At 39.8% G+C, this 12,713-nt stretch overlaps 1 protein-coding gene across 1 annotated transcript in view; it reads right to left on the bottom strand.

Annotated features, from left to right (window-relative positions):
* RAVER2 (ribonucleoprotein, PTB binding 2) overlaps positions 1-12,713 on the bottom strand; it is an 89,783-nt gene that overhangs the window by 47,141 nt on the left and 29,929 nt on the right. The window contains exons 4-5 of the mRNA XM_054720878.1: positions 9,257-9,448; positions 2,064-2,190 (exon numbers count right to left, since the gene is read on the bottom strand). Of these exons, the coding sequence (XP_054576853.1) occupies positions 2,064-2,190; positions 9,257-9,448 (319 nt within the window). The remainder of the gene's footprint in view (positions 1-2,063; positions 2,191-9,256; positions 9,449-12,713) is intronic.

Raw genomic sequence — 12,713 nt, 5'->3', positions numbered from 1 at the left:
ATTCTTGAAAAACCTTATAACCGTGGTTTTGAACTCTATGTCCATTCGTTTGTTCTCCTCCATTTCTTTTGTTTGTGATCTGTTTCCTTGCTTCCTCATTTTCGCTGCTTCCCTGAGTTGGTTGGGTAGCTTTGTGTACTAGGTGTCCCTATTGGTTCAACGGGTCAGCCTCCCAGTTACCTGAGGTGGACGCTCTTGGTGCACCCCTTTGTGGACTGTGTGTATAGCCTTGTTGTAGTTAAGTCTTGATTGTTGTTGGTGTCACTGGGAGGAATTGACCTCCAGGCCAATTGGCTGTGAGGACCCACTGTGTCTATAATGGAAGAATTGCTGTGCTGGAGACACATTTATGGGGCAGGACTTGTTCCAGTAGGGCTTTGGTGCTCACTGAGTCTGCCTCTTGAATGTGTCCCTTATGAGAGTAGTTGAAATCTGGTGTCGTCGCACACAGACCACTAGATACACTCGCTTCTGGATCTCCAATGGGGTGCAGGTCAGCTACTGTCTGAGGCCACCCAGCAGGTGCTACAGCAAGAACTACAGTTTTCTCCTCCTTGCTTGAGGTTTGGCAGTTTTGGAGCAGTCTGACTGGAGCTGCAGTTTATTTGGTTAAGCTTCCACAGAACAGACCATTTATATGCAAAAGCCGCTGTGTGGAGCCTGGGCAGGTTTGTAGAATGTGCAGGGCGGGGTCTCAGGGTGGGGTGGGGTCTCAGGGCGTCACTAGGCTAGGGCATGGCAAACGGCGATGGCTGCCATCAGCAGTCTTTGCCTTTCTGCGTTTCCAAGTCCCTGCGTCCTGCGCTCCAGCGCAGTAAACAATGATTGCTGGGCACACCTCTGCAAAAAAAGGCACTCTCACTTTCCAACCCGATGGCTGAGAGTCCAGCTTCTCCCCGTAGGCGTCTGGGTTCCCCGCGTGTCCCCAGAAATTGGATTTCAGAGTGATCAGGAGCTTGTCTCCCTTGGGGTTGAAAAAAATCCACGCGCCCAGTCGCCTGCCACCAGCCCGATTCGCGCGCCTCCGTACCTCAGCTTTTCAGCATTTGTGCTCCTTTTTCTTTCCTTCTTAGTTGTAAATCATTCACTCAGCCAGCTTTCCCGTGGTTCTGGGTGGTAGACGTTTTATCTTTTAGTTGTATTTTTGAAATTGTTGTGCGAGGCGGCAGTTTAGTTGTTTAACTTTGCCGCCATCTTGGTTCTCCCGGAACACCCAAATTTATAGTCACTTGGTCAGGAGTGCAGGGCCTGGGGACCCCCTGAATTTGTGGCTGGAATGTGAAATTTGGGGCAGATGTGTTGGGGATTAAGCCCTTAACTTACAAGGTTTAGGTGAACTCGGGGTAGTCAGTGCTAGAAATGAACTGCAGTCCACTAGTTGGTGTAAGACCAGTGAAGGGTTAAAACTGAATAAACATATTTACTCTAAATATTTTACTCTAAAAATTAGTGTTGACTATAGGAATTCACTCCCTCAAACTGCTCAAATACACATTTGTGTATGTAGTTGTTCATTTCAGAAGGTAAGCAAGCTCTTATCAGAGAAAGAATACTAAATAAGTACTAGATATTTCATGTATATGATAATGATTTAAGATTTCCATATTGCTTAGAAAATAATGTTTTTTTGTCATTTTCTACAAAATGAAACAATTTCACAAAAATAAAGCACAAAGAGGAAATAGATCTTTAATACTTCTCAATAAAGTAATTCTGCTAGAAATATTACAAAGAAGAATATCATATCCTTTATTGATATAGTTGATAACAATGTAGTATATTAATATCTGGTCTATAAATTCGTGTCAACTGGGAGCTAATCTGAAGATTTAATCTTTAACATTTGTTAATGGTTAAAAAAAATTAGGAACACATAAGCTGACTGTATCCACCAAAAAGAGCCAAAACATATTATCACCTCAGATCATTAATTAAAATTCATTGAAAAGTCCTAGAAAATTAATTATTTCTGGACTAATTTAAATGTGTTTTTTTTTTTCATGTAAAACAGCACAATTAACTTCATGCCATCATTCTAAATTTAATCAGCACACGGTGCTTACCTGGTTTAACAGCTCGCCCGCAGAGTTGGGGTTGTAGAAGAACCTGTAACATGGCAGGATTGTTTAAACTCTTCATAATTTGTACAGGATTTGGCTCTGGAAGTAAGCCCTTCTGATTACTGTGCATCTTCAATGAATACAGAAATAGGAAACATTAGAACAAGGATAAGTATAAAAGTATAAAAGATAACATTTTAAAGGCCTTCTTCCAGAAATTCTCATTCATCTGATAATATTTTGTGATAAACACAATCTGCTTTGTATTATACGTTTGTTGTATACATTTAACCACAGTTCATAATTATGTTACACTCTACTACACAGCTCATACTAAAATCCTCACGGAATATCTCAGTTAAATACAAATTAGCTTTAAGAAGACTAACAATTTAGTAAGATAAATCTCTTTACAAGTAGAAAGATGCCAAGGAGATCTGAATTTATAACAGGAAGATAACTCGTTGACAAAATATGAATGTTTTGATACCACAGAAGAGCTTCACTATAATGTTGATCAAAAGTGTAATAATGTGGGTTGCTTTACATAACAACATGTTCTTTATAAAGGTCTTGATTTCCTTACTTAATCCTCTAGTAAGGGAAAAAAAGATGGACTGGCCTTACATATATGTAATTGGGTGGCTTCCTAATAACATGAAATTGTTTTTGGTTTTAAAAGCCAGCCTGATAGATAAGGATATTGGTATTGTGTTACAAAAGGAAAACTGTTAGCCATCAAAAAATGGAGAACTGACAATGACAGCTGGAATCCCTCTTCAAACACTTAAAAGCATAACAGATTTTAATTGGCAACATGAAGCGAGGACAAGTAGTTACAAAGAATAACCAATAAGAAATAACCAATAAGAAATAAGAGCTGAAAAACATGACTGTAAAAAAAAAAAAAAAAAAAGCAGCCCTCGCTTACTATATACTTGTCATTATTCTAAGTATTTTACATGGATTATATCACTAAATCCTGCAAAACAACTCTACAGGGTTGGTATTACAAACCCTATTATATAGATGAGGATAACAAAGAAACTCATAAAGCATTATCCTTAACCTCTGTCCTGTGCTGTAACAGATAGGTAAACAGGTTAAACAGAATACATGTGACTGAAAAACAAAATAGTGACCTGAAAGAGCAGTTCAAAGAATGTTTCCAAAGACATCAGCAAAGGGTAAAAAAGGGGGAAAATGCAAACAAGTAAGACATACCATGGGAATGGAAAATGGAAACAAAACAAAAGCAACACACAAGGCAATGAAGAGGCTGGAAGTGCCCACCCACATAAAACAGAAATCCCTGAAGGAGAAAACAAAGAAGGAAATCTTTGAAGATACAATGGCTGAAAATTTCCCATTATTAAAAAAAATTAAAGATCACAGATGAAAGGGGGTGCATAGTGTTCCAAATCCTATATAATAAAAGTGCAGTATGCAAATTGTCCCCTTGACCAGGAGTTCGGCCAGGGGGCAGGGCCAGCCAGGGTAAGGGAGAGCTGGCAGCCACTAGGGACGCTAGTAAGATATAAAAGAAGAAAACACATCTAGTCACATTTTTTGATGTGAAAGTTAAGAACATTAAAGTCAAAATAAAAATGCTAAAAGCTTTCTGTAAGAAAGAACATATTTCCAAGAAACAAGAAGTAGATTAATATCTTCTCTCTCAAAGCAATAGCCCTGGATTCAAGAAGGCAACAAATTAATATTTTCAAAGTGCTTCAGGAAAAGAAACTTAAATCTATATTTTTATATCCAGCCAAGTTATTTCTTAAATATGTGAAAAAATAAGAATATTCACAGCCATACAAATTTTCAAAAGTTTTATTCTCTGAAAATGAAAACCGAGAAGCAATAAACACAAGGCGATATTGCATAATGGATGGAAATTAAGGTATGCAATATTATCATTAACACGTTAAGCGCCATGTCAGTCACCGGTGACTGAAATGGAAAGGAAGACAAAACAGGCTTGGCATTTAACGTGTTAATTTCAATCTTGCATGCAAAAGCCAGGACCATAAAAACAAAACAAAACAAATGTATGGAACAATGACTGCCAGAATACGGAGAAAGAAAAATCAACAACTATCTATCTATCTATCTATCTATCTATCTATCTATCTATCATCTATCTATGGCTAATATGCAAAGTGTCCCCTCAGGAGTTTGACCGGGAGACTGGGAGTTCGATCGCTCGCTATGACGTGTGCTGACTACCAGGGGGTGGCGTGGAACAAAGGAAGGCCCCGGCCAGCAGCCAGAAGGAAGGGCCCGGCTGGCAGCTGAAGGCCCCGACCGGCCCTGATTGCGAGCCAGGCCTAGGGACCCTACCCATGCACGAATTTCATGCACCGGGTCTTTAGCATATCATAACTTCTAATACATTCCTCTCAGACACTGACAAACAGACAAAAAAATAATTAAAGATATGGAAGATCTGAGTAACAATAAGCTCAAACTAATACTTATAAGCACACAGGTGTGTAAATATATCTTTATATCCCACAAACATAAAGGACACATTGTTTTGGGGTATACATGGCACAGTCTCAAAAATCAACAATGCACCAAGCCACAAAAGAAACCACGATATCCCTTTCCCTCAAATCAATATTAGAGACTACATTCTCTGACCACAATGCAATGAAATTAGAAATTTATATCAGAAGAATAGCTTTTAAAAATTCTTAAATGGCTATAAACTGAAAAAAACACACAACTAATTAAGCTTTTAGTTTAAAAGGAACTCATAAAAATTTGAGACATTAATAATCTAAAATTTATGATGCACAGTTATTTAAAAGGAAACTTGCTTTAAATTCATTCATCAGAAAACATCTAGATTGAAAACAAAGGCACTCAGCACTGATATCAATAAAAATGGACGGGAAAGAGTCAACCCAAAAAAGAAACAAAAATATTATAAAGATAAGGGCAGAAATATTCAAAAGACAGAAATAATGAACAAAACAAGAGCTGTTTCTTTGAAGAGATGAAACAGAGAAATCTCTTACAAGACTTATCATGAATAAAAAATAAAATGCAAGTAAATAAAATGCACAACGAAAACAAAGAGATAGACACAAATTTTAAAAATAATAAATTATTAGAAAAAACTGTTGCAATAAATTTGAAAACTTAGACAAAATGGATAAGCTTGTAGAATGGAATCAAATTCCAAATATGGCAAAGAAAGGAAATAATAAAATATCTAAATACTCATAGAAGTAACTTAAGTGGTAATCAATAATTTCCCTCTAGAAGAGGCTCAAAGACTAGGTCTACATATTCTCATAGATTAGACTTGTTAAACTTTCAAACAATAGATAACCATATTTTATACAAGTTTATCCATAAATAGAAACAGGGAGGAGAAAAAAATATTTAAATCAGTAAATGAGATCAGTGTTCTATTGATTCCAAAATTAAGTAAGGATGATACATAAAATTTTAAGCATTTTTCACTTATGAGCATATTTGCATATATACCAAATTAAATATTATCTAATCAATGCATTGGAAAAAAATAATTATCAACTAAGGTTTATAGCACAAGGATGGTTTAACATTAGAAAATCTATCAATGTGATTCAGCACATTACTAAATTTAGGGAGAAATCACATGTTATTTCAATAGTTGTGGAACTACTCTGATAAAATTCAGTACCTATTCATGATATTTTTTAAATCTCAGAAAACTTGTTAAAGGATATGTATGAAGAAGCTATAGAAAATATCAATGTAATACATTACTTTTGAGAGAAAAATTTAAGTTCCTCATGATCATTGATATAATTTGTTTTAAATTTTTATTTACTTGTTTTATTGATTGATTTTTAGTGAGAGAGAGGGAGGGAGGAAGGGAGTGGAAAAAGTGAAAGAGAGAAACATCGATTTGTTGTTCCACTTCTTTATGCATTAATTGGTTGATTCTTGTATGCGCCCTGACCAGGGATGGAACCTGCCACATTGGTGTATTGGGACAAAGCTCTAACCAACTGAGTACCCAGCCAGGGCTCAGGAATTTGAGCTTATGCATCATTAAAGAATATTAAGCAAGAGAAGGAACACAATCCGACTTGAGGGTGAGAAAGACCACTCTTGTGGCACTGTAGAGGAAGGATCAAACGGACAGATGATTTACATGGTGCTCATGCAGGCGTTATTCTAACCATCAAGGTGAGAAAAGATGAGATCCTGAGTAAAGTAACAAAGACACTAACAAGTCTCAAGGATTAAGAGATAGGGAGTGCAACTGAAAGAATTTGCTAATATTTTTAACATTTTTATCTGGGGAGTAGATGAGGGAGACCAATCATGATTAACTAAATTTTTGGTTCAGATAGTTTTAGTTTGGATGAACTAATGCCATATGTAGATATTACAAAGCACCAAACATCAAGTCTCGGAGAAAAACAGGTGTTTGGGAAGAGAAATGTTGAAACTGAAGTATTTATGTAACTTAAAAGTGGGATGTCTAATCATCATCTGAAAATATAGATTTAGTTCTAAGAGTAATTTGGTCCAAAATATATATGCTTAAAAGTAATAATTGCCTGGCAATCACTAAAGCCATTGGAGTATTTAAAAGGAAAAACTATGAGAAGGTCAAATACAGATGTCTACTGACCCTGACCCTGAGAGAAAAAGACAGAGCGAGGGGAGGAGCAGTTAGGAAAACGGGTGTAGCAGAATTCAAGGTCGCAGAGGGTTTTAAGTATTGCAGAGAGGCCAAGCAATGATGACTAAAAAGTACCTATGAGGCCCGAATATTAAGAAACCCCTGTTAATCTCCCTGAGAACAGATTCACTTGAATAGTGGAGGTGAAACTGCACTGCACTGGGCTGAGAGGGAAATGGGAAATGAAGAAATGGTGACAGTGAGGGCGGCTACCTGCTCCAGAAGCTCCGATTGGGAAGGAAAATAAGATGAAGGCCAGTATCTGGATAAAAAATGTTAAAGGAAAAGATGTGAGCAGATGGGATGGAGCTAGTGGAGCCACAAGTGAAAATAAGTAGAATGACGAGGATCAAGACCCTTGAGGGCGGGGGACATGGCATGCGCCCCTGCTGTGGCAGGAGGAAGCGCAGCCCCTCCTCCAGGAGAGCAGGGACTGTCTGCTCTGTTCACTAAACACATCTCGTAGTGCCTGGCATGGAGCAAGTGCCCAATAAGCAACTGTGGAATGAATGTTACTGAAGAGAAAAAGAAGTGTGGGGGGGAAAAAGTGGGGCACATTTGCAGGGGGGGTATGAGAAAAGTTGAAAGAACGAGTCCAACACGTGACCCTGAGACTTCTAAAATAAAAGCCATGATCACCTGATAGAAAGCAGGTTTGAGGCAGCTGCTGTGGAAAATGGAAAGGCGGCGCTGATGAGAGATGAGCTGAAGTTGTGCGGTGGGACCAGCTATGCTAGTAAATGTCATACATCTGTAGTGGCATCAAGACATCTAGTTGTTTTTCTCCAAGAAGACACAGCACAGAAGTAGGTACCTCTTAGGTTCAACAGAGACAATTTAACCAAAGGCAATGAAACCGATAGTGAAAGCATGGCTGGAGTGATGAATTATGCAGAGAAGAATATGAAAATGACAGAAGGACCTAAAAGAGGAAGCACAAACTAAGAAAAAGGGGAGAAAGGGTCGGGACCAGAGGTGAGGTCAAGAATAAGAAGATGAGGGAACGAGATGTGAGACTAACAACAATCTCCTAACTGTTCCTCCCTCCCCTAACATCCTCTCTCCAGTTCATCTACGAACCACTTTCAGAGTCATCTGTTGATGGCTTAACTCTGCTCCTGTCACTACCTTATGTATATACTTTATAAATTCCCCACTGCTCATTAAATGCAATCTAAATACTTTGAGTGCTCAACAGTGCTGCCTGATTTGACATCAACCAACCATTTCACCACACATCCCTTTATTCACTCAGTCCACTAGACCACTTACCACTCTTCAAGCAGGCAAATTCAATTCATACTACTGCTTGAAAGGTTTGTTTCACCTAGAATTTGACCACCCTCTCTTCCTCCTTAGGGTTGCCAGATTTAGCAAGTAAAAATATAGCATGCCCAGTTAAATCTGGGTTTCAGATAAACAATGAATAAATTTTTAATATAAGTATCTCACACAAAAGCTGTATTTATCTGGCAATCCTACCTTCCACCCCTATCAACACATTTCAAACTCATGCTTTAATGTCACACTCAAATATTACCTTTGTCATGATGTTTTCCCGGATCCCTTCACCTAGAAAGTGTATTCCTTCATTCAGTCAACAAACATTTACTATGCTAAGTGCTAGGAGTAAAAACTGTGAAGGCCCAGCTGGTGTAGGTCAGTGGTTGAATATCAGACCTATGAACCAGGAGGTCACAGTTCGATTCCCAATCCCCAGTGGGAGGATGTCCGGGAGGCAGCCAATCAATGACTCTCTCTCATCATTGATGTTTCTCTCTCTCTCCTCCCTTCCTCTCTGAAATCAATAAAAATATATATTTAAAAAACAACAACTGTGGCCCAGCCAGTGTGGCTCAGTGGTTGAGCATCGACCTATGCACCAGGAGGTCACGGTTAGATTCCTGGTCAGAGCACATGCCCGGGTTGTGGGCTCGATTCCAAGTACGGGGCATGCAGGAGGCAGCTGATCAATGATTTCTCATCCTTGATGTTTCTCTCTCTCTCTTCTCCCCTCTCCCTTCCTCTCTGAAATCAATAAAAATGTATTTTAAAAAAACTGTGAAGAAGGAAGTCTATCTGCATGGAACTTCAACTGCAGAAGCAGAGGGAGAATCAGGAGACAGTGACAACAGAGGTGGCTACAATGTGCTGTGTGAGCAAACAGGACGCACACATCTACTATTTGTACCCTGGATACTTATGAACACTTTGAAAAAAAGAGAGGCACGTTATACTAAAAATTTAGAGCAGAACAGGAACTCAAATATTTGCGGAATGAATTATATGCCTTAAAAAAATGTCCTAAGATGAATACACTTGACAAAACAATTTCTTCCTTTGTAATGACCCTTGGCTTGATTACACAGATTCCATTCACCAATTTTTTAAAAGGAATATCTTTAGAGAGCAGAAAGATAATAAAGGTCCAATCAGTGGTAGTCTGGATAGATTTTTAAAATGTTAGAATTTTTAATGTGTTAATAAAGAACAACAAACTTACCACGCGTTGAGCTGCTATCAACGCGGCTAACGTACTTCGCCCGGGGGCTCCTGGGGCGCAGAAGGAAACTTGCACTTTGCTCCCCTTGATGGTCATGCCGTCAGCGGCTAGCTGAACCTCCTCAGCATGCTCTGCAGTGTCATATTCAACCACTGCAAAGCCACCAACGTAACTACCTTCATCCTGTGCAAGCTGACGTAACACGTTTCATTAAAAGGGAATTCTATCATTTAGTTAGAATTCAAATCCTATGGTTTTCAAATTCAAGAACAAATGTATCAGAGAATGATACTGGTGAGAAAGTGTGTCCTTTCAAAAAAAAATTACTAGTTGATTAGATGCAGTACTTCTGGAAGACAGGATAATAAACAAAGATTCTGTCATTTCTTTTGAATTCTTTGATTTTCTAATTTTACAAGTTAAAGCCCAAATGATAATATCCCCTATGTATTAAAAAATGTATACAACTGATAACTTATAAGAAAATATGAGGACACAGTAATATAAACCTCCTGTAAATAAATTCACCAGATACATAAATAATGAAACATACTAAAACAATTACTGAACTACATATCTATGTAAAATAAAGTTTGTACCATCAAGAGAAGAAAAGTAGGAGGAACCACATTCAACTTTTATTTCAATATTTTAGGCAAATCCCAGAAATTTGGTCAAGTATACCAAAACAAAAATATTTGCAAAAACTGTGCCCCAGATTTATTAAAAATAACATATGCAACATATAATCTTTACTTCTGAATGGGCCCTAAATAAGACTCCTAAAATGCAGAACTTAATTTGTTTCCAGTCACCCACCTGTAAGAGTGTAAAGGAAGATATTAAAGTCCTGGATCTGTAAAGACTGGTACAAAGAACAAAAATAAGAGCAAAATATGATACTAAAAAGTTTCTAAGTTTTAACTTTTCTGAATTATCTTCAACACATTCACACGAGAAAGTAATCAACGAGATAAAATTCGGCTAGGTGTGTCTTTGTGAAGACACATGAACCACACTTCTATGTGGATTTGGCACCTCATAAATTCATATTACAATTAAATAATTTCTAGTTTATTTTCTCTTATTTTTGAAGCTTAACTTCTACTTTCTTGCATAGTACACAAAATTTTTATTTTTCCTTCATATTCTCCCTTCCTTTTTAATTTTTTCCCATTGATTTTTTAGAGAGAGTAGAAGGGAGGTGGGGGGTGGGGACAGAAGGGCAGGAGAGAGAGAAAAAGAGAGAAACAACAATGTGAGAGAGATACACTGATTGGTTGCCTCCTGAACATACCGAGACCAGGGCCAGGATCATTGCTGCAACCCAGGTATGTGCCCTTGACTGGAAATCAAACCCACAACCCATCGGTGCTCGGGCCAACACTAACAACTGAGCAAGCCATACTGGCCAGGGCTCTTCCTTCCTTTTAAAATTGTCCGCTTATGTTTTCTTCTCCGTAAAAATGTTTCCTAGTCACATGGGAGAAAGGGAAAAAAAGTCTACCTCTTCCAAACATTATAATCCAAACCAGATCTCAAAATCAGATCTGTGAAAGCCATTAGTCTCTTTGGTCTCTTTTGATTACAAGGTAAGAGGCTGTGTCTTCAATATAGTCCGTGTCAACCTACCACACAAAAGAGCTTGAACTTAACAGATCCACGGATAAAAGTATCATAAAGTTGTTTTTATTAATCTCTAACATTTTGTACTATTCCTGGTTTATTATGATAACCGTCATGCCTACATAAATTATACCATTTTAAATCTTTCCAAAGACAAAAATCACCCAAGTCCATGGCATAGGTAGTTTTAGAGGAGAATAATTCAGTTCAATATGAGAGCCACTCAAATATACAAATGGTCTGACTTGTGATCTAGTTAATTTTCCATTATCTTGAAACATTTTAACAGAAGCTAAGTGGTCATGCACAAATATTATAACAAATGGTTTTCTACAAGATGGCAAGCTAGACTAGATAACCTCTCAGGTCCCTTTGACTCTGGGATTCAGAACTCAAATGCATTTTGTGATAAATGGATTTTCCCTCTCATTTGTATCAAAGGCCTCAACTTAAGCTACAAAGAATTATGTATGGCCACAGGATATTACTATACAATTCTTAGTATCAAGATTAGTAAATCGATAAGACAACTTTTCATAACTGGTCAGAGATTTAATTAAAAATTTGTCACAAAATTTTATAAAGCTCTTGGGGTGCTTTATTTGCCGTTTATTATATTGGGATTGGGGGATTAGAAATTTAAGAAAGATGGTAGCATGAATCATATATATGTATATATACATATGTATTATGTATATACTAGAGGCCCGGTGCACAAAATTCGTGCACGGAGGCGGGGGTGTCCCTCAGCCCAGCCTGCACCCTCTCCAATCTGGGACTGCAGTCGACATCCCTCTCACAATCCGGGACTGCTGGCTCCTAACCACTTGCCTGCCTGCCTGATAGCCCCCTAACCACTCCCCTGCTGGCCTGATTGATGCCTAACTGCTCCCCTGTTGGCATGATCATCCCCAACTGCCTTCCCCTGTGGGGCGGAGGGGTCTGAGGGACTCTGGCTGGATGAGGCGGGACTGGGGGACTCTGGCTGGATGAGGCGGGGCTGAGGGGACTGGGGTCTCTGGCTGGATGAGGTGGGGCTGAGGGGACTGGGGGACTCTGGCTGGATGAGGCAGGGCTGAGGGGACTGGGGGACTCTGGCTGGATGAGGCAGGGCTGAGGGGACTGGGGGACAGGCTGGATGAGGCGGGGCTGAGAGGACTGGGGGACTCTGGCTGGATGAGGTGGGGCTGAGGGAACTGGGGTCTCTGGCTGGATGAGGTGGGGCTGAGGGGACTGGGGGACTCTGGCTGGATGAGGCAGGGCTGAGGGGACTGGGGGACTCTGGCTGGATGAGGCAGGGCTGAGGGGACTGGGGGACAGGCTGGATGAGGCGGGGCTGAGAGGACTGGGGGACTCTGGCTGGATGAGGTGGGGCTGAGGGGACTGGGGGACTCTGGCTGGATGAGGCAGGGCTGAGGGGACTGGGGGACTCTGGCTGGATGAGGCAGGGCTGAGGGGACTGGGGGACAGGCTGGATGAGGCGGGGCTGAGAGGACTGGGGGACTCTGGCTGGATGAGGTGGGGTGAGGGGACTGGGGGACTCTGGCTGGATGAGGTGCACAGCGCCTGCCATCCCCCAGCGGGGCTGAGGGGACTGGGTGCTGCCATCTTGTGGCTGTGGGCGCCGCCATTTTGTGAGGACATGGCAGTCAATTAGCATATTCCCTCTTTATTGGCTGTAGGCGCTGCCATCTTGTGAGGGTGTGACAGCAATTAGCATATTCCCTCTTTATTAGATAGGACGTATTTATGCATATATATGATTATACAATAACAGACTCTAAAGTTCCTACTGCAATTATAGAGACTCAACAAACATATGACTAAAGAA

The sequence above is a fragment of the Eptesicus fuscus genome, chromosome 9 (assembly GCF_027574615.1).
Source record: "Eptesicus fuscus isolate TK198812 chromosome 9, DD_ASM_mEF_20220401, whole genome shotgun sequence".
NCBI lineage: Eukaryota > Metazoa > Chordata > Mammalia > Chiroptera > Vespertilionidae > Eptesicus > Eptesicus fuscus.
Note: the sequence above shows the minus strand (reverse complement) of the source record. Positions and strands in the feature narration are given on the sequence as shown.